The sequence below is a fragment of the Heterodontus francisci genome, chromosome 6, assembly GCF_036365525.1.
Source record: "Heterodontus francisci isolate sHetFra1 chromosome 6, sHetFra1.hap1, whole genome shotgun sequence".
Taxonomy (NCBI): Eukaryota; Metazoa; Chordata; class Chondrichthyes; order Heterodontiformes; family Heterodontidae; genus Heterodontus; species Heterodontus francisci.
Window position 1 is genome coordinate 65769625 of NC_090376.1, and position 22725 is coordinate 65792349.

At 42.9% G+C, this 22725-nt stretch overlaps 1 protein-coding gene across 3 annotated transcripts in view; it reads right to left on the reverse strand.

Moving 5' to 3' along the window:
- LOC137371359 (PC3-like endoprotease variant B) overlaps window positions 1-22725 on the reverse strand; it is a 906432-nt gene that overhangs the window by 394595 nt on the left and 489112 nt on the right. For all 3 annotated transcript variants that reach the window (XM_068033824.1, XM_068033825.1, XM_068033826.1), the window contains one exon: window positions 3662-3699. In XM_068033824.1, the coding sequence (XP_067889925.1) occupies window positions 3662-3699 (38 nt within the window). The remainder of the gene's footprint in view (window positions 1-3661; window positions 3700-22725) is intronic.

The following is a 22725-nucleotide window of genomic DNA, read 5'->3' on the forward strand; positions in this document are numbered from 1 at the left end:
AAGATTTCTCCAATTATTTTTAATAGTTTAAAATGTGCTACATCTTTAAAAATTGAAACTGTCTGTAAGGGCTCTAAGCCATTTAAAAATGGCATGGCACCTGCGTAGTGGCACTGGACACCGTTGCCAGGGACAGAGCGCCCACCCCCTCCACATCATGGGGGGGAGGGGGGGGGGGGGAGGTGAGAGGGCGGTCCGCCCCATCCATGTAAATGAGCTGCCGCATCTAATATCGCGGCAGCTCCGCGGAGTAAAAGCCGCACGTGCGGGCCGCCATCTTAGAAGCTAGTAAAATTCAGTCCAAGGTGTTCAGGAAAGATAGGAAAGGGGTTCGTGTGGCTTGATTAAGGAGAGAGGATGTCAAGGACAGAATCTATTTGGCAAGAGCTAACAAACAAAAAAAGTGCAATTACATTGCTCGATGTAGTCTATAGGCCACCAAATAGTGGGAAAGATGTAGAGGGACAAATTTGCAAGGAAATTACAGAGAGGTGCAAGAATTATAGGGTGGTAATTATTGGGGATTTCAATTATCCAAATATAGACTGGGATAGTAGTAGTGTAAAGGGTGGAGAGGGGCAAGAATTCCTAGAGTGTGTTCAGGAGAATTTTCTACAACAGTATGTTTCCAGTCCAATGGGAAAGGAGGCATTGCTAGACCTGCTCCTTGGGAATGAGGTGGACCAAGTTGATCAAATGTCAGCGGGGGAACATTTAGGGGACAGTGATCATTATATCATATGGTTTAGGTTGACTATGGAGAAGAACAAGGAACATTCCAGAGTAAGAATAATTAACTGGTAGAAAGCCAACTTCAATGTGGTAAGAATGGATTTTACTGAGATTAATTGGACTCAAAGGTTGGCAGGCAAAACTGTAACTTTAAAGAAGAGATAGTTCGGGCACAGTCAAGATATAGTCCCACGAAGGGAAGAGGTAGGGCAAACAAACCCAGAGCTCCCTGGATGAAAGAAGAGATAGAAAGTAAGAACAAGCAAAAAAAAGTGCGCTTATGACAGATGTCAGGTGGTGAATACAACTGAGAACCAGGCTGAATATAGAAGGTTCAGAAGGGAATTAAAAAAGCAAGTAAGCGAAGCAAAGAGAGAAATGAAAAGAGACTAGCAGCTAACAAAAAAGGGAACCCAAAAGTCTTCTATAGGCATATAAAGATTAAAAGGGTGGTAAAAGGAGGAATAGGGCCGATTAGGGACCAAAAAGGGGATTTACGCATGGAGGTGGGGGCATGGCTGAGGTATTAAACGAATACTTTGCATCTGTCTTTACCGGGGAAGATGCTGCACAGGTCATGGTGAAAGAGAAGGTATTTCAGACACTTGTAGGGTTTAAAATTGATAAGGAGGAGGTATTGGATAGGTTGTCTGTACTTAAAGTTGATAAGGCACCAGGACCAGATGAGATGCATCCAAGGATAGAGGGAAGTGAGAGTGGAAATTGTGGAGGCACTGGCCATAATTTTCAAATCTTACTTAGACTCAGGGTTGGTGCCAGAGGGCTGGAGAATTGCAAATGTTACACCCTTGTTCAAAAAAGGTTGTAAAGATAAGCCCTGCAACTTCAGGCCGGTCAGTTTAACCTCGGAAGCTTCTAGAAACGGTAATTTGGGACAAAATTAGTAGTCAGTTGAACAAATGCGGGTTAATTAAGGAAAGCCAGCAAAGATTTGTTAATGGCAAATCTGATTTACTAACTTGCTTGAGTTTGTTGATGAGGTAACAGTGAGGGTTGATGAGGGTAATGCTGTTGATGTGGTGTACATGGACTTCCAAAAGGCATTTGATAAAGTGCCGCACAACAGACTTGTGAGCAAAGTTAGGGTTCATGGAATAAAAGGGACAGTAGTGGCATGGATATGAAATTGGCTGAGTGACAGGAAAGAGAGTAGTGGTAAATAGTTCTTTTTCAGACTGGAGGAAGGTTTATAGTGGAGTTCCCCAAGGGTTGGTGTTATGACCCTTTCTCTTCCTGGTTTATATAACCTTGGTTATAGACCTTGGTGTACAGAGCATGATTTCAAACTTTGTGGACGATACAAAACTTGGAAGTATTGTGAACTGCGAGGAGGATAGTGTAGAACTTCAAAAGGATATAGACAGGTTGGTGGAATGGGCAGATGGAATTTAATGCAGAAAAGTGTGAAATGATTCATTTTGGTAGGAAAAACATGGAGAGACAATATAAAATAAAATGCAATCATTCTAAAAGGGGTGCAGGAGCTGAGAGACCTGGGGAAAATATGCACAAATCATTGAAGGTGGCAGGACAAGTTGAGAGCATAGTTAATGTAGCATACAGCATGCTAGGCCTATATCAATAGGGGCATAGAGTACAAAAGCAAGGAAGTTATACCACACTTTAGGAAGGATGTGAAGGCATTAGAGAGGGTGCAGAAAAGATACATGAGAATGGTTCCAGGGATGAGGAATTTCAGTTATGTAGGTAGATTGGAGAAGTTGTGGCTGTTTTCCTTTGAGAAGGTTGAGAGGAGAATTGATAGAGGTATTCAAAATCATGAGGGATCTGGACAGAGTAAATAGGGAGAAACTGTTCCCATCGGTGCAAGGAGCGAGAACCGAAGGGCACAGATTTAAGGTAATTTGCAGCAGAAGCGATGGAGACATGAGGAAAAACTTTTTCACGCAGCTAGTGGTTAGGATCTGGAATGCACTACCTTACTGTGTGGTGGAGGCAGGCTAAATCAAGGCATTCAAGAAGGAATTTGAATATTATCTGAAAAGGAAGAATGTGCAGAGTTACAGGGAGAAGGCAGGGGAGTTGCACTAGGTGAATTGTTCCTTCAGAGAGCCACCGCAGACACGATGGGCCGAATGGCATCCTTCCGTGCTGTAACCATTCTATGATTCTATACTTTAACAATGTTGTTAAGCCACTAATAACTAATGGGTTAACAACTTAATTAAAATAGTGCAGACTGTAGTATAATATAAATCTATTAGCCAAAGCATTAAACATATCACAGAGGAATTTCAAGACTCCCCTCCATTGTTTAAAATAAATTAAATATCTAACAAATACAAAGTTCCTTTAAAAACCCACATGGTTTTTACACTGAGGGTGCTACAGTTACAGACTTTTCTGATCAACTGCTCCTTCAGTTTGATAGTTAAATAGCAAACAGAAAGACTGGTTTTCGTGCATTCCTTGTTCTGAGCTAAATAACTGTTTTTTCACAAATAGTATGTGCAGTACAGCTGATAAATGAATCAAACTGATATGAAACATGCATAAAAACAGCAAAGAATTGCACAGACATAATATTTATAGATTCTCTGGATAATGCATTTACATACTTGCCTGTTGCTTCAGTAATTAATGGAGTTTTAAAAAAATAATTACAAACTCTTGGTATCCTTCAGTTTTCTTGCCAAAATTACCTACCTCATTTCTATGTTATAAAATGACTGCACTTCAGAAGTATTTCATTGGGACCTCTAGAGATCATGAAAGGTGCTACACAAATGTAATTCTTTAAAAATTAAACAAGGCTCCTTAAAAAAAAAATCTTCAGTCTCTTTTAACTGCACAGGCACTGAGATTTTCACAATGATTTTAACGAAGAGTATAACTGCAACTTTAGAAAGGCCTCAAGTTAAACACCCGAAACATGTACTCTACTTACGTAGTTTTCCTTTAAATCTGTGTTTGTGTGGTCAACACCTGAAAAGAAAAGGAGAGAATAAGCAAAACAATCACAGAGCCACGATTTGCAAAGACAAACTACTGTATGGGCTTATTATGATTCTGCCCTGCAGGTAGAGAACAGGCAGGGGACAGATAAAACAAAAAAGAAAATAAAACAGGAAAATAGGAGGATGGCACAGGGCGAGGATGAGATTCCAAAGCCTGGAAGCATGAACGACTTGATTGTGATCCTTAAACCCACACCATGAGCCATCCAAAACAGGACATACCTTTCTGGCTTGCTGCTTCTGCTGCTAAAACAAAGCAGTGCTATCCTCAGCAGGAGGCCAAATTTAAATGAAATTTTATTTAGACTGCATTGCTGTGAGATTGTGTTTCATAAAAGCTGCTTGGGAAGATGGGATACTGTAGGTACAGTGGGTACATGCTTTGCATATGAAAATACAGCAATAGAGATTGTACATTTGGGAAATGTGCGTTAGGGAAAGAAGTAGCACAATCTTGGACAATACCTTGAACCAGTAGCAGGGTTCTGAAAACAATCACCAGTGATAATAAAAAATACAATCAATACTATACTCTGTTAACTGAACAATCTAATATTCTGATATGCCTTTGATTTTTCTGTTAGCTTCCGTAAACTGTATAAAAGCAAAGACCAGTGTTAAAGCGTGATAGTCCCCTCTATTTCTGAAATACTACTGTATATCTATAAATAGTATAGGAATTAGAAATATTGCATATTTTTTACCTTTTATTCTAATTCAATTATAATAATTACAATGATTCATTTACAAAAGCATTACATTGTATTGTCTGTATGCTGTAGACACGAGAAAGAAAATTTAAGCCTGCAGTGCAACACAATTGATTTTTCCCCCGCCATGCAGATCATTGCTAAGGAAACATATTTGTCCAAAAATGCATTCCAAATGAGATCTGTTCTTTATTTATTTTTATGTTTTGTTGTTTTTATCCATCCTTTTATTTTTCTATCCCTCTTCAGTTCCCCCACCCCCGGCTGAGCAACATTTCCCAAACAAGAGGTCAAGAAGGCAGTCAATCTACACCCAGGCTTCTACCAAAATTGCTTTATAACCCAGCCCTTAAAGTATTGATTTACTCCTTCATTTTCATTTCTCTTTCAGGAAAGGAAGACTTTAATTAGCAATTGTGCAATAAACTGAGGTTACAGACTAACTTTGTGGCAAATTAAAAATGACATTGCAGATTCCACCACTCTAAGTTCTCATACAATTGGTGTCAGCCTTAGTTCGGTGGTTGTACCCATGCCACTGAATCAGAGGTATTGGGTTCAAGCTCCAATCCAGGACTTCAGAACGTAATCTCAGCTGAGAGGGAGTGCTACATTGTCAGAGGTGTTATCTTTCAGATGAGGTGTTAAATTAAAACTCTGTCTGACCACACAGGTAGATTTCTTTTTATTCATTTGTGGGATGTGGGTGTCGCTGGCTAGGCCAGCATTTATTGCCCATTCCTAATTGCCCTTGAACTGAGTGGCTTGCTGGGCCATTTCAGGGGGCATTTAAGAATCAACCACATTGCTGTAGGTCTGGAGTCACATGTAGGCTTGGAGTCACATGTAGGCCAGACCAGGTAAGGGCGGCAGATTTCCTTCCCTAAAGGACATTAATGAACCAGATGGGTTTTTACAACAATCGACGATGGTTTCATGGTCACCATTAGACTAGCTTTTAATTCCAAATTTTTATTAATTGAATTCAAATTTCACCATCTGCATGGTGGGATTTGAACCCATGTCCACAGAGCTTTTGCCTGTGCCTCTGGATTGCTTGTCCAGTGACATTATAACTACACCACAGCCTCCCCTAAAAGATTCCATGGCACTATTTGAGGAAGAGCATGGGAGCTCTTCTAGTATCCTAGCCAACATTTATCCCTCAACCAACACACAGTTGAGTACAGGAGTAGTGAAGTCTTGCTTCAATTCTATAGAACCTTGGTTAGACTGCACCTGGAGTACTGTGTGCAGTTTTGGTCCCCTTACTTTAGGAAGGATATTATTGCCATAGAGAGGGTGGAACGAAGATTCACCAGACTTGTTCCCGGGACTGTCCTATGAAGAGAGATTGGGGAAACTGGGCCTGTATTCCTTAGAGTTGCGAAGAATGAGTGGTGATCTCATTGAAACCTACAAAATACTTAAAGGGATAGACAGGGTAGATGCAGGTAAGATGTTTCCCTGGTTGAGGAATCTAGAACCAGGGGGCACAATTTCAAAATAAGGGGGAAGCCACTTAGGACAGAGATGAAGAGAAATTTCTTTACACAGAAGATTGTGAATCATTGGAATTCTCTACCTCAGAGGGCTGTGGAAGCTCAGTCATTGAGTACATTTAAAGCAGAGATTGACAGATTTCTAAACACAAATGCCATAAGGGGATATGAGGATAGTGTGGGAAAAAGGCATTGAAGTGGAAGATCAGCCATGGTCATACTGAATGGCAGGGCAGGCTCAATGGGCTGAATAGCCTACTGCTGCTCCTATGTTCCAACACCACAGATTATATAGTCATTGCTATAATTTCTCTGCCCCCCTCACTCACTCTAACCTGTCCCCCTCTGAACCTGAGGCACTCCGTTCTCTCAGGTCTAACCCCGACATGGGCATCAAACCTGCAGACAAGGGTGGTGCTGTTGTTGTATGGCGTACCGACCTCTACCTTGCAGAAGCTCAACGCCAACTCACAGACACTTCTTCCTACCTCCCTCTGGACCATGACCCCACCACCGAACATCAAGCCACTGTCCAAAGGACTGTCACTGACCTCATCTCCTCTGGAGATCTTCCCTCTACAGCTTCCAACCTCATAGTCCCGCAACCCTGGACACCCTGCTTCTACCTCCTTCCCAAAATCCACAAACGGGACTGTCCCTGCAGACCCATTGTGTCAGCCTGCTCCTGCCCCACTGAACTTATTTCTTCCTATCTAGACTCTATCTTTTCTCCGCTGGTCCAGTCTCTTCCCACCTACATCCGTGACTCTTCTGACGTCCTACGTCATTTTGACAATTTCCAGTTTCCTGGTCTCAACCGCCTCCTCTTTACTTTGGACGTCCAATCGCTCTACACCTCCATCCCCCACCAGGACGGTTTGAGGGCTCTCCGCTTCTTCCTTGAACAGAGACCCAACCAGTCCCCATCCACCACCATCCTCCTCCGCCTGGCTGAACTTGTTCTCACATTGAACAACTTCTCCTTCAACTCCACTCACTTCCTTCAAGTAAAAGGTGTTGCTATGGGTACCCGCATAGGTCCTAGTTATGCCTGTCGTTTTGTGGGATATGTCGAGCATTTTTTGTTCCAGTCCTACTCAGGCCCCCTCCACTATTGATGACTGTATCGGTGCCGTTTCCTGCTCCCGCCCCGAACTGGAAAACTTTATCAACTTTGCTTCCAATTTCCATCCTTCTCTCACCTTTAGATGGTCCCTTCCCTTCCTCGACTTCTCTGTCTCCATTTCTGGGGATTGGTTGTCTACTAATATCCATTATAAGCCTACCGACTCCCACAGCTACCTCGACTACACTTCTTCACACCCTACCTTCTGTAAGGACTCCATTCCATTCTCCCAGTTTTTTCGTCTCCGACGCATCTGCTCTGATGATGCTACCTTCCATGACGGTGCTTTTGATATGACCTCCTTTTTCCTCAACCGAGGATTCCCCCCCACTGTTGTTGACAGGGCCCTCAACCATGTCCGGCCCTTTTCCCGCACCTCTACCCTCACCCCTTCCCCTCCCTCCCAGAACTGTGACAGGGTTCCCCTTGTCCTCACTCTCCACCCCATCAGCCTCCATATCCAAAGGATCATCCTCCGCCATTTACGCCACCTCCAGCGTGATGCCACTACCAAACGCATCTTCCCTTCCCTTCCTCTGTCAGCATTCCGAAGGGATCATTCCCTCTGCGACACCCTGGTTCACTCCTCCATTACCCCCACCACCTCGTCCCCTTCCCATAGCAACTTCCCCTGCAATCGCAGGAGGTGTAATACCTGCCCATTTACCTCCTCTCTCTTCACTATCCCAGGCCCCAAACACTCCTTTCAGGTGAAGCAGCGATTTACTTGTACTTCTTTCAATGTAGTATACTGTATTCGCTGCTCACAATGTGGTCTCCTCTACATTGGGGAGACCAAACGCAGACTGGGTGACCGCTTTGCGGAACACCTCCGCTCAGTCTGCAAGCAGAACCCTGAGCTTCTGGTTGCTTGCCATTTCAACACTCCCCCCTGCTCTCATGCTCACATCTCTATCCTGGGCTTGCTGCAGTGTTCCAGTGAACATCAACGCAAGCTCGAGGAACAGTATCTCATTTACCGATTAGGCACACTACAGCCTGCCGGACTGAACATTGAGTTCAATAATTTCAGAGCATGACGGGCCCCCCATTTTACTTTTATTTTTAGTTATTTTTTTCTTTTTTACATTTTTTACAATTTTTTTTTTAATGTTTATTTCATTTCATCTTAGTTTGTTCAGTTTGCTTACCCACTTTTTTTTCATGTTTGTACTTGCTGCTGTTCAATCTTCAGTCCGTTAACACCCTATTCTGTGCTAATGCTTTGTCTTTCAACACACCATTAACATATTGTTTGCCTTTGCTCCATGACCTTTTGGTCAGCTATGTGGCCTTGTCCAATTTACACCTTCTCCTTTGTTATCTCTTGCCCCACCCCAGCCTCACTTGCTTATAACCTTTGACATTTCTAATATTTGCCAATTCCAAAGAAGGGTCACTGACCTGAAACGTTAACTCTGCTTCTCTTTCCACAGATGCTGCCAGACCTGCTGAGTATTTCCAGCATTTCTTGTTTTTATATAGTCATTGCTGTTTGTGTGATATTGTTGCGTGTAAATTGGCTGGCACATTTCCCTACGTTACAATATGATTACATTTCAAAAGTACTTCAGTGGTTGTGCTTTGGTATCTCTTGAGGTCATAACAGATGCTATATAAATGCAAGTTCTTTCTCCTTAACAATATGCAGTATGATTCAGCCAAGAATTTCATTTGCAGAGTGGTGCTTGACAGTCTGTTTGTGATGCTGAAATCCTTTAAGGCAACTTTGTTACATCCAGATTCAACCGCTGTCATGATTTTTTGATGATCTCCTATCCTCTAAGCTCTTTAAACTCCAATTTGTACAAAATTCTGTTACACATATCCTATCCTGCACTAAGCCCCACTTGCTCACCTCCCCAACCTCACCTATACTTTTTCTTTCCATCCCTTAATGCATCCAATTCAAAATCTTTGCCCTAGTTTATAAATCCCCCTGATCCTACCCAACTTCCCCCATCCCCAACCCAGCCCTGCTCTACCCTAACTCTGCAATCTCCTCCAGCCCTAAATCCTCTTCAAAGACACTGATCTTATGACTCTGGCCTAGTGTGTACCCACCTGCCTTCCTTCAACCCACTGTTACTGAAAAAGCCTACTCTTTGGAACTCCCCCCCCTTAACCTCTCCATATTTACAGATCTCTTTCTACCTTTAAAAATCTCTTCAAAACTGATCTGTTTGGTCTCGTCTTCAGTCACCCTTTACTGACTTGGCATATATTTTCACTCTGCCTATTTGAGAAGCAACTTTGGATGTACTTTTCCATTAAAGGCATGTTGTTGCTGTTATGCTGCATTTTCTTGTTTTTTCACCATGACTTCCTGTCAATCACATGGGCAGGAGCCAGGGGTGGTGAGTAATTTCAGTACTTTTCAGTATACAAACTGGTTTGTATCCCCAGTATTCAAAATAAAATCACAAAACAGATCTAGTCAGATTGGTTTCTGTAGTGATGACCTTTTAGTCTGAAAAAGATCAATCACAAGGCACTCTGCAGCTTGAACCCATTCCCCAGCCTGACACTGCCAGGATAATCGTACAGCAGTTAATCCTGGTTCAATATGGTGTTCAAAACTATAGAGGGGTTAATACCATTGACAGTGCATTTTGTTCATACGTAGATAGACTCATAATGAGGAAAGATTGGCCGTTTATTCTGCTGAATTGCAAAAGTGTTTAAATATATCTGAATGTAGCATTATATGGCATCGAAACAATCTAGGGACAGAGGACAATACCAGATCATTCATAATGAAATGTAAAATCTAAGTTATTTTGTATTATAGTGAATGAATGCTCAGGAGTATTTACATTACCTTATTTCCAGCTTCAGAACTAAAGAACATAAAATGGCCCCAAATTTCTTCAAGTGATTCGCTGAACTCCCACCCATAACTTCATTGGGACTCCAGTGGAACCCATAGGATAAAAGCAAGGAACCGTTTGCACCAGTCAGCCCTGTGAGGTGAGGATCCTCTGCCTGCCTGTATCTTATAAAGTCAATTGCCAAAGGGGGATGGGACATTCTACACTGAGAGTTCTCGCTTCTCTGTTTCCTAAGGGATTCGGTTTAATACTGGAAAGTGGCACACCAGGAGAGTTGAAATGCACTGGTCTCCAGATGGGCACACGTGGGGCCTGTGAGCAGGGTGGGGGTTGGGGGGGGGGGGGTGGAGGGGGTTGCGGGGGAAGGTCCAGGCAAATGGAGCAGCTACCCCCAAAATACAGGTCAGTGCTTTTTAAAAGACAATCGTCTTGGATTGGTCTTGCAGGCTGAGTGGGAGATGAATGGGCAACCCAGGAACTTCCCCTCTCAAATGGTGGGTAGCCTTTCTAATTGCGTTGGGTGGGTGGGTTTTAGAGATGAGCTCCAAGTGGTGTGTGCCCTCACTGACCCCTTGAAAATGAGTTGCCCTCCTGCGGACCCTGCAAACTCCAGTGGCAGACATCACCACGGTCACAGCCTACAAATCTCCGGGGCAATCACTTTTTTTTTAACTAAACCGTGATGTAAACTGTCATGCAGGGCCCCACCCACCAAGAATGAGGCACATTAATTTCACCACATGAACATTGATTTTTAAAATGTTATTGGTGTAAAGAAAGAACTTGCTTTTTAAAAGAAAGCAACACCAGACCCTTGACTGGAAAGACATTTGCATATTTACAGACAGTGCTTAAAAGGGACAAAAGACCATTCCCTGAGACATTCAATCCACAATTGACTTTTGATTACCAGACATTGAAGGTGGAGGAGCTAGAATTCCAGGTTGACTGCTAAGATGGCCGAATACACAAACAGACCTGGTCAGACCAGTTTAGTCACATGATTAACTGACTGTTGCAGGTTTTATTTGAACTTGCCACAGAGAATTTGAACACTGAAAGCTGTTTGCTCCTGGATTGAAAAAACCTCTCGTGGCTGGCTTGCTGCAGCCTCTCCTGTCTGCTCTCATCTCTCTCACCAGCTTCGGAATCCATTGAAGACATATGAACTTTGAGAGAGAAAAGTCTCCTACAGTGAACAATGTTTAAGAAGAATACTGGGCCCCAACGAAAAGCAAGATCTACCGACAAGCAAGGACTACAGCGAGCTCAAAGCACAGTAACAAAAACCCCTCTTCAGAGATTACCTCAAATCTCTCCACTATTTTGCTTCTGCTGTTTTCTGTCTCTATTTGCATGTGTGTATTGCGTATGCATGCTAGCGTGGTGCGCGGCGTGTATCCATAGGCATTAACTGAAATAGAGTTTAAGTTTTAATAAATTTCACTTTTTTTCTTTAAACCTAAGAAAGCCTGTTTGTGCTCATTTCTTTGCGTTATAATTGGAAAGCAGTGAACAAGGATTCACTAAAAGGGAGCTCAAAACACAGTGGGCTGAATTTTACGTTGGGCGACGGGAGCCAGCCACCGATGTAAAAGTCAGCGGCAAACCCACTTCCACCTGGCCTGGGGATCCGTCCCGCATTTTACAGGTCCCCAGGTTTTAAGTGTTCCGAGGTGGGACTTCCACCCGCTCGAGGGAGGAAGTCCCGCCTCATTGAGCTGCCGGCCAATCAACGGGCTGGCAGCTCTTAGTCCCAGCGGTGCCACCGGGAGTGGTGGCCACTGCTGGGACTGCAGCCCAGCTGACGGCAGATGAAGACATGGAGCTGGGATTTCAAGTGAGTTTTGGTTGCCTCATTGGGGGTAATCGGTTGGGCGTCAGCAAGGCAAGGGTGGTCGTTTGGGGGGAAGGGGGGCAACCTGTGCCCGATTTTCAGAGCCCACTCCCGGGGCACTGAGAGGCCACCCGCTTTTACCTGCGGCCTTTCCTGGCTCCAGGACACATATTTGCCATGCGTAGAATCCGCGTGGAGGTGGGTGAAGGCCCTTAAGTGGCCATTAATTGGCAACGTAAGGGCCTTGATTGGCCTGGGGGGGCGGCTCGTTTTTCGCCACCCCCCCCCCCCCCCCCCGTGCTACGTAAAGTGGGGCGGAGGCGGGAGTGGGTCGGGAAGGCCTCCCAGAGCCTCCTGCTCCGTTTTACGCCACCCCTCCCACTACCATCTGGCTCGTGGGGTTGCGTAAAATTACGACCAGTGTGTTTAAAATTAAACCCTGTTACAGTAAGCCAGGCGAAAGCTGAAAGGGACCCCTAGACACCATTCACACCTGGTCGTAACATATCTTTATATTTGAAAGCCACAGGGCAAATTCAAAACTCAGATATATTGCGATTCTGCAATGCGACATGATTTTGTCTTAAGCTTTTTTCTTCAGTAAGCTAAGCTTCGGAAAAAAACAAGTTAAAACATATTCAACAAGCAATAATATGTTTGGGGAAAAAATTCTCCTGTTATTTTAATGTGGTGACTTTTCCCACATGAATAACATAGCACCAGCCTACCTCCATTATCATTTCCTACTCCTGTTAGCATAAAGAAAAATACCACACAATTTTTTGCATCGCTGCATTCCATTTTTTGGGGAAAAAGATTCAGAAATTGTATTATTTCAGATATGCCCATATTTAAAAGTTTTGAATATTTTGTAACTGCAAAAGGATTAGAATAATTTGATGCCGGGAACTCTATAGGACTTTCAATAAAGCAAGAAAAGTATGTAAATTATTGTAATGCTGTCAACAGCGTGTTCTTGTAATTGTTCCCTATTCCACATTAAAAGCCTCAATAATGTTTATAAAATGTTGTGGAATCCCGGTAGGTTTCCTATTTAACAAGCCATGTATGACAAATCGCACTGTAATGTACTATGTTCTTAATCTTTAATTAGAATGTGAAAATCTGCTGCTGAACGCAGTTAACTTTGACACATTAAATCTTCTGGTTAAACTGTCTTACAGGAAGTGCACGGATGAAACATTGTAACAATCTACTGCTTTCCCTCCATTCACCCAGACAGTCTGGGAAGGATGATAACATCTTGTAATACCTGTTCTGCACTAATTAATCGCTGTGGTATTTAGGACCATTCAAGTAGACAAATATGACAGAGACAGGGACAATTAGGAACCTTGTTCAAGCTACATTAACTTTTCTAGTTATTACAACACAGCAACTAAACTTTGCTTGTAAAAGCTACAGTGGGATTGTTATACATTAGTCATGCAATTAAAAAAAATGTGGTGTTATGTTTACTGTAGTACAGGACAGAAATAACTACAGTATCCCCAGCTCACTAATGGGGAAGGCCCAAGCCATTTTAACTCTGTCAGTGACACAAAACTACACTGAGGTTTGAAACAACCAGAGTTCAGGTCGCAGTAACCCAGATTTCTTCTTGCATCGATTCATTTAAATAAACCTTACTGCTTTGGAATTTTCTGATTCAATAATATAGTTAGCATAATACAGGAATATAATCTCACTCCTTAACAACCGAGAACAACATTAAGAAACAGCATTACATTAAAAAAAACTGTCCTTCTTGTGCTCCAAGAGGACATGCCTGGCGAAGGAAGACTGGAACGCCGCCTATTGCTCGTGTCAGACTCAGTAATCCAATCCCTGAGCCTCATAGGTCTGCAGTACTCCAAGGTATTCTTGCAAAATGAATGACTAATCTGACTCATTGATAGTAACTAGAGAGGTGAACGTGTTACATTGCCTGGGATTCTTCTTAATTAGCTCCAGATAACACTGCAAAGTCAGCATCCTAATGGATCAGGTGGTCCTAGTTGGACGAGCTCAATGCTGGTTAATCATGATTTTAGTTTGTTTTTATTGCTAGCATTTATTGCCCATCTCTAATTGCCCTTGAGAAGGTGGTGATGAGCCCCCTTTTTGAATCATTGCAGTCCATGTGGTGTAGGTACATCCACAATGCTGTTAGTTGGTTAAGCTCTAGCCCTTTGCACAATTGACAATCCCTAAGGATTGGCACTTACCAACCTGAACTGAAGAGCTCTGGGATGTGTCCCTTGACAGGTAGAGTGCACCCTTTATACTGAAAATCATCTTTATGTGGATTTCATAGTATTTCATTTTAGAGACTCTTTTAAGAATAGTGTTGAGTGCTCAGACGCCTGGGTGAGAAACAAAATCATAAACAACAACTTTATATCTTCAGCAAGAAAAGGTTAATATGACAGTTTAGAATTCAATGATTTTATTTCATCTGAATCTAACCAAGCTGTTACTAAAATTATCTGTAAAGTCATGAAAGGGGAGAATTTCTGTTTCATGATGTACAGTGGAAGCAAATTATGAGAAATTGGGAAACAGCCTGTGATTTTTCATCAGTTAACCCTCCTCTTACTATCCCAACACAGTGCCTCTAGTTATTGGATAGATTTTAACCGAATGAGACGACTGCCAAGGTTCCACAGCCTACTGTCAATGTGGAGTGAGGGATCTTCTAGTACATAGAATAACATTGCACATAAATACCAAAACAACACATGGAACTTTGTTTCCTTTACCCTGACTGCTATTGACCTTTCCAATTACTCAAAAGAATTGACAGTGAGCTGTTCTCAATGATTAAAAACAGAAAGTTATTTTTTAATAATATAAAACCTCACTGTTTAACTAAAAGTGCTACATAAATGCAAATAAAAACAAAATGCTGGAAATACTTGGCAGGTCTGTGGAGAGAGAAGCAGAGTTAACGCTTCAGGTCTGTGACCCTTCATCAGAAAAGTATTCGGTATTAAGCAAGTGAAGGGGAGGGGGGGCGCGGTGGTGGTGGGCAAGAGAACAAAAGGGAAGATGTGTGGTAGGGCAGAGGGCGCGTGGCAGCGGAAGATGGTTGCGTCAGAGGCCCGCCACGGAGGCCAATGTCGGGAGGGCCCGGCCCGAATAATGACAGGAATAAATTTAAATCAACTTACCTTGAATCTTCCAGGCACGCCGCGATCTATGGCACGGCCGCCAGCACTCCTGTGCCTTCAAGACAGGTGCGACACTGGTGGGGAGGGGGGAGGAGCTAAGATTTTTACTGCACGGTGGGACAGGGTCAAATAAGCATCATCAGTGTAGGGGATGGTGGGAAGGGGTGCACCTTCAACTTTGTTCAGTCTGGTGGGGGAAAGGTCAGAACTTATAGGCTTTGCTGTGGGGGGGGGGAAGAGCAAATACTTACTGTAATTTTTATTGGTGAGTTGGAAAGGAGCGTTACAATTTTATTTTGTAAATTTTGGGAGGTGTTCACTTTAAAAATTAAAATGACTAGGCTGCCCTTTAAAAATGGCGCTAGCGCCTGTGCACACGTAGTTGATGCCATTGCTGGGGAAAGACAGCCCACCCCCTCCACATGAGTGGGGAATGCGGGCCGCCTGGCTATTTAAATGAGCTGCCACGTGAGAGACTGCAGCAGCTCTTCAGTGCGGGCCGCCATTTTATAAGCTCGCCACTGGAATGCGACGGCGGGCTCTTAAAATCCAGCCCATGGAGAGATTAGGAGGGCTATGCAGAAGATTGGTCAAAGTAGTAGGTTTTCTGGGGGGTGGGGGGGGGGTCTTAAAAGAGGGGTAGGTAGAGTGGTGAAGGGGTCTTAAGTAGAGAACTACAGACACTGGGACCTGGGTGGCTGAAGGCACAGCTGCCAGTAGTGGGGTGAAAAGAAGTAGGATGCCGTAGCTCAGGTGCTGGCTTTCTTGCCGCTGAGTTAGACATTTGTCAGTTCAAGTCCCACTCCAGAGTCTTGAGCACAAAAATCCAGGCTGACACTCCAGGGCAGTACTTAGGGGGTGCTTGCACTGTTGGAGGTCCAGTCTTTCCGATGAGACATTGTTCAAGGCCCCATCTGGTCCCTCAGGTGAATGCAAAAGAGCCCATGTCCCTATTTCAAAGAAGAGCAGAGGATTTATCCCTGTTGTCCTAGCCAATGTTAAACCCTCAATCAAAATTACTGAAAACAGATTAGCTGGTCATTATCACATTGCTGCTTCTGGGAAATTGCAGTGCACAAATTGGCTGTTGTGTTTCCTCCATTATAACAGTCAAAAACTACAACCACCCCAACTTCAGTCATTGAGCTCCAATACGTTGATGATGCTGCAGTAAGTGCTGTGTCGGAAATGGATTTTCAGAGAATTGTCGATGTATTTACAGATACATATGAGAAGATGGGATTTAAACTCAACATTCAGAAGACCAAAGTCCTCCATCAGCAAGCTCCAAATGCACATGCCCCAGCTCCATTGATTAGGATTCATGATGAGCTCTTGGAAAATGTGGAACACTTCCAGTATCTTGGAAGCTATCTTTCACAGAAGGCTGACATTGATGAAGAAATCCAGAATTGCCTGAAATCTGCTTGTGCAGCCTTTGGCCACCTGAGGAAGTGAGTGTTTGAAGATCGTGACATCAAAACTGAAACCAAACTCATGGTCTAACATGTGGCCGTGATCCCTACCTTGCATTACAGGCTGAGACGTGGACAACGTATAGGAAGCACCTCAAAGCACTGGAGTCATTTCATCAATGCTGCCTGTGGAAGATCCTACATATCAAGTGGGAGGACAGGCGAATGAACATCAGTGTCCTCTCACAAGCAGGCACCACAAGCATTCAGGCTATGATTATCCACCATCAGCTTCGTTGGGTTGATCATATAGCTCGGATGTCAGATACCAGGTTCCCAAAGCAGGTCTTCTTCTCCCAGCTCAGGCAGGGCAGATGCACCAGAGGAGGACAAAAGAAGCTCTTCAAGGATGTGCTGAAAGCCAACATGAGGAAATGCAACATTGACATCAACTGCTGGGAGACCATTGCCCTGGACCGAACCAGATGGAGGCAGAGTCTGTGAGAAGGATCTCAGCATTCGAGACCCAAGATGACAAGATGAAGAGGGAAAAGTGAGAGCGACAGAAAGAGCAAGCCATGACCAGATTAATAATACACGCCCACACATCCCACATGACAACAAATGCCCGACATGCCATAAAGTCTGTAGATCCCGAATCAGCCTCATCAGCCATCTTCGGACTCACAGAAGACAATCATCCTTGCCTGTGAGGGATAGTCAATAATAATATAACAGTGACTTATCTTCAAAAGTATTTCATGGCTGTAAATTACTTCGGGATGTCTAAAAGGCATTCTATAAATGAATGTCTTTCTTTCTTTCTAAATGGCCAGAGTCAGAGGACAGTAGAGTTCAGAGGGCAGGGGTTGCAAGGCTGGAGGAGGTTGCAGAGATAGAGAGGGTCGAGGCCATATAGGCATTTAAAGAGAAGAATTTTAAATTTGAAGCTTTAAGGAACTGGAGTCCAAGATACGTCAGTGAGGACAGGGGTGATAGGTGAGTAGGACTTGGGGCAGGATAAGATAAGGGCAGCAGAGTTTTGGATGAGGTGAAATTTATTGAGGTGGAGAATAGAAAGCTGTCCAGGAAATCTTTGGAATAATCAGTCTGGAGGTGACATAGGCATGGATGAAGATTTCAGCAGCAAATTAGTTGAAATTAGGGTAGAGGCGGATAATGTTAAAAGTAAAAGGCTGGCTTTATGGCAGAGAAGATATTGGATCAGAAATTTAACTCAGGGTTGAACTAGATGCTGAGGTTGCGATCAGTTTGATTCTGCCTGTGATAGTAACTGGGGAGGGTGATGGTGTCTTTGGGAAGGACACAGAGTTTATGGTGGAGGCTGAGCATAATGATTTAAATCTTCCCATTATTGAGTGGAAGAAAACTAACACTCACCAAGAGGCAGTACATCGATGAGGAACAGGAGGAGGAAAATGTATGGGGGCCCGAGAGGTCACAGTGTTGACGTTGGAACAGAAAACCATTGTTGCAGCTGCTGTGGCTACAAATGGATATGTAAAAGTGTAACTAGGTGAGGGCAGTCCCACTGAGCTGGACAATAGGGGTTGTCCCTATTCTCTCATTGGAAGGGCCTGGTATGGTCAACCGTGTCAAAGGTTGCAAGGAGGTCAGGGGGACGAGGCCTCAGTCACAGAGGAGGTCATTTGTGAATCGTTAGGGCTGTTTTGGTGCTGTGGGATGAACAGGAGCTATCGATTGGAGAGATTCAAGTAGGGATTAATGGAAAGATGGGCATGATTCAATGTGATATCAACAAATTTAACAACCTTGGGGAGAAAACTAAGTTGTAGATGGAATGGTAGTTTGCAAGGACAGAAGACTCAACAATAGGTTACTTGAGAAAGACAGTGATGACAGTGGGTAAGAAAGGGGCAACAGTGCCAGAAGAGATAGAACAATTTGCAAAGCCAGTTAGTATGGGGTCACAAAGGGAAGTTGGATAGTCATAGGTTTAGTGCAATGCATTCAAGGCACTCAGTCCCATGGACAAGATGAACTTGGACAGGACAGTATGGGAAACTGTTATCAATGCAGGACCTTCAAGAATTGGAACTTGATGGTTGCTGAGTGCACAAAATGTACTGGGTGTAAACAGGAAATGCAAAGATTTTACATAACTCTAATACATATCCTGACAACCCTGGTTTTGCAAGTAACTCCACACTTAAATGTCCAGCATAAACAAGGCTGAGTTCAAAGCAGAGACTTTCAAGGAAAAAGTTCCACAGGCAGGAGAAGTGAAGTATGAAGCCTTCAGATTACACAGAATATTAAGATACAGGAGATTTTATCTTTCTGTCATTAGCTGAACATTAAAGGAATGCTATCTTCCAGAAAAAGTCTTTGGGGAACCATTTTATTCATTTCAGAAGGGAGAAGTGCCATGCAACATTTTTATTATGATGACATAATTCACAGGTATCATAATGATGTGCTTGCAAACAAGAGCTAAAAAGGTTTGCCAAATACTTTTCTTGCCGTCAATGGCCCTTTACAATGTCGGTATTGTGTTGGATTGCATGGTGTATCGGCACACTAACCTGTGACACCATTCAGGTTTCACGCCCAGTTCATTGATCTCACTGCACTAGTGAAGTGCTTCTCCAAAACGGAGGAGGGAAAACAGGATGGGAAGAATCACTGGACCATTCTTGTGTGCCTCCTAGTGGCTATTCAAGAGTGGTACATGTAGAGCTCTGGGGAAAACATGCAAGAGGTGCATAGTCAGTGGACAGTGGAAAAGGGAAAAATGACAGGGAAAAACCTTAAATATACATGCCCTAATTTATTATTTTAGTGCAATTTATTTCCTAATATTAAGGCCCATAAAACCATCCTGGAGGTTTCATTAGTAGAGCATTTAACTTCAACTCACAAGAGCTTATTTTAAACCCTAGCTGTGATTGACAGTTCAACTCGGAATCCATTTCTACGCATATTTTGGTAATTCACAGCTGGACTATGGAGGGCCTTGTGGTGGTAGATTGCTCCATCTGGGGGTTGGGAGAAGAAAAGGAGAGACTTTTGTGTTCAAAATAGCTCGCCTGTCAGCTGACAGCTGTTGCAAAAGCCATATGCTATCAGGAAGTGCGACGATGAACTGTCCTGCTATACCTAACTATGGAGGGAGTGCATCATAGCAAGGAAAGGGTTCAATGTGGGACATTAATGGAGAGAAACAGACGTAAAAGTTCACCATAGCCTGTAATAAACATCAGCCCAGACCTTCAGTAGGTCCAGTGATCCATTTAGCTTTTTCAGCTCCATTGGAGTACATAATTAAATTGCCTCAAGCCAAAATCTTTATTTATCCTATCCATGTATTTTGATATATCATTTTGTTGTGATTCCAATTTTTCTCAAATAAACAAAAACTTAAATAAGAAGGGTTCAAAAACAATAGAATATTTTCCTCCCTGGCTTAGAGTCATTTGTGGCACACAAGGAGGCCATTTGGCCCATCGAGTCCACAGCTTCTACTATGTGCCCTACGTAACTAGCTGGAAATTAGTTGAGTTAATGAAGAAATAGTTATTTGTGCAGAGAAACTTTTTAAGATACATCGGAACACAGGGACATACAAATTGAAAGAGACCATCTGGTCAATTTTGAAATCCAAAAAATATTGTGCACTAACTTATTACTCATAGATTTGAATTGCTTTCTCTACCAAATATCTATCTAGCATCCCCTTGAACTTATAGACACCATCCACCTCAATTGCCTCTCTCATTGCTCCATACATTTAAAATTTTGATGTGAAGCAGTTAAGTCTAAACTGAGTTTATCTTCCTTCTACCAATCTGGAGTCCATATCCTCTTGTCCTAGAGCCACTGACTGAATTATATTTTGGTGTATGCACAATGACTCTAGAGAATGCATTTTTAGTTTGTATTGGTACCAAACAGGTCAAATTCAGTTCTTTTAATTTCCCAACTCTATTTACCTCCGCTATCTAGAAATCAATGAAATACCAATGGGTTTGTTTGTGATAGTGAAGCTTTACATTATGGTGGGGGGTTGGGTAGGTTGCAGGTTCTGGGCTTGGATCACCCAGATGTTGAATTCTCTATCTCGGCCAGACCTCTGCAGAGAGTTCCAAATACTTCTTCACAGGGGAAGGGAAACCTAGAGGGAACAGACTGCTCTCAGTTACCTCCTATTAGCTAGTTCAGTTGTACCAGAGCCTTGGATACAGGTCTACTTTCTTGATCTCAGATTTAAGTGGTGATGGTGGAAGCCTAAGTACGGGAAAGGAAAAGGGGAGAAAATACTAAATCAAAAAAGCATGGATTACTCCACACTGCAATGTTTTGTGACGATGTTCCGTTAGTAAGTTTGGAACTGTAAAACTGTGTTCGTGATTCATTTGATGGCAGTTTCTTGAAAACTGCTACTTTTTAATTCTCATGCAAACTGTAAGAATTAAAAATCATCTTAAAAATACAGGTCGTCTTGAGTGCTAGTAATGGCAGGACTAATCAACTGAAAATTCGGCAATCTGCTCAAGAGTTCAAGTGCAGTAATATTTATTTCTGGCATGGATTTATTTTTGTACAAAATACATGGCACATGAGGAAAATAAACCAATTAATTGTGTTTGTGAGGTGCTTCAGCAGTGGACAGGGCTCATATTGAGGAGTTCCTGCCCACAATGAAAGACTAAAAATCAGAGTTGAACAGAGAAGATCCAGCCAAGGGCAAAGTGCCTCTTTACTTCTGTCTTACTGGCATCCATGGTTTTATAAGCAATGGAAATTTGCAAAATTTGTTCCAAAATAAACCCTCTTATAATGAAACTCCATGTATAGATCACAAGTTCCTAAAATCCTACTGATGTTAGTTATACTGAAGCGAAACTTCTCATGTTTTGGCATCATTGGAGTATAGGTTTCAATACAGTTCAGTCTGTAAAAGCTACATAGCAAGTGGGTCCAGTGATGATCAGCCCAACTCCGACAGGAGATGGCACAGAAGTGCCGCATAACCAGAATGCAGAAAAAAGGAACTCTTTCCACTCCTCACCACTGGTGTTTTTTGCTGTGATAGGGCAAAAAAAAAATGTTATTAAAAAGAAAAAAGAATGAGGAAGATGAGCAAAATTGACGTTAGTTTAAATGAGGAAAATTCAGAGTTTTGGAAAACTTCCTGCAGTGCCATTGTACCTCCAAAATTACAGACTTATGGGTGGGACTTCTGCCCACACATCTGGCCACCTGGTGACCTTGTATGAACTCCCAGAGATGGGGTCATTTAAATATTCGGGGTGGGTGCTTGTGGGAGCATTTGGTGCGACAAGGGTGGCTCACCTTATGGCCCTGGTGACATTTCAGAGTTGCACTTTGTAAAGGAAATAGGAAGAAAAAATGCCCAGAAGTTAACCAACAGCCTAACAGTCACTTACCTGCATGGAGTGGATGAGCCCTTTGAATTGCACTGCTGAAAGATCCTTCCTGCCTGTTAGTGCCATGAGTTGCTGATTGAGTTTATCACTGGGTGAGACCAATTTCATAAAAGGATCTTACACCAAGTACAGAAGCCTTATTTAAATATTATAATGAGGCTTTTTAATATTTCCAGCATGTGCCTTGGACGCCCATGGAAGAGCCCAATCCAAAATGGCACTTTGGCCACCTGCCATAACTAGACCCTTAAAATGGGCTTGTTGGGAGGCACAAGCTGGTCTAGCCAAAGATTTTGATGCCTCCAATGCCATTTGCTGCTACTCCCTCGCTGGTGGGCCCACATTCAAACAGCAATCGATGTCTCTTGGATCAATTGCTATTTGAATACAGCATTGTGAGATCCACATACAGCCCTGTATGGCCAGTACGTTGGCTTACTGCTGGCATACTTAGCACAGGTCACACAAAAGACATAATTGGCGGGATTCCTAGGGGAGCCTGGGTTCCCACCAGACATGCCAAAAGTGATGTCAGCACAATGAAGGGGAGGCATGGATGGAAGAAACCTTATGAAAGAGCAGAATTCCTAGGCCAAATTGTTTACTATGAGCATATAAAAGCATGACAGTTCTCAAAGGCAAATTACTCAATATTAAAATAGAACTCTTCAGATTCTTTAGCAATAGACATTAGCAACACAATACTGCTTGAAAGCAGAATGAATGTACAGAGCAGAAATCATTCACCCCCTTCTGCAGAAGATATCACATTATTAGGATGGATTCTGTACAAAGTACTGTTTACATGTTTTTCAACTAACTTGAGTTTGCAGTAATGCTGATATCTCATTTCTTCCTGCATCTACCATGTTATTAGTTAAATAATGTGCACCCATCATATAGGCTTGTGTTGCATTTATTGCTGACTAATGATTAAATAATTTCTCTCCCCACTGATAACAGCCGAA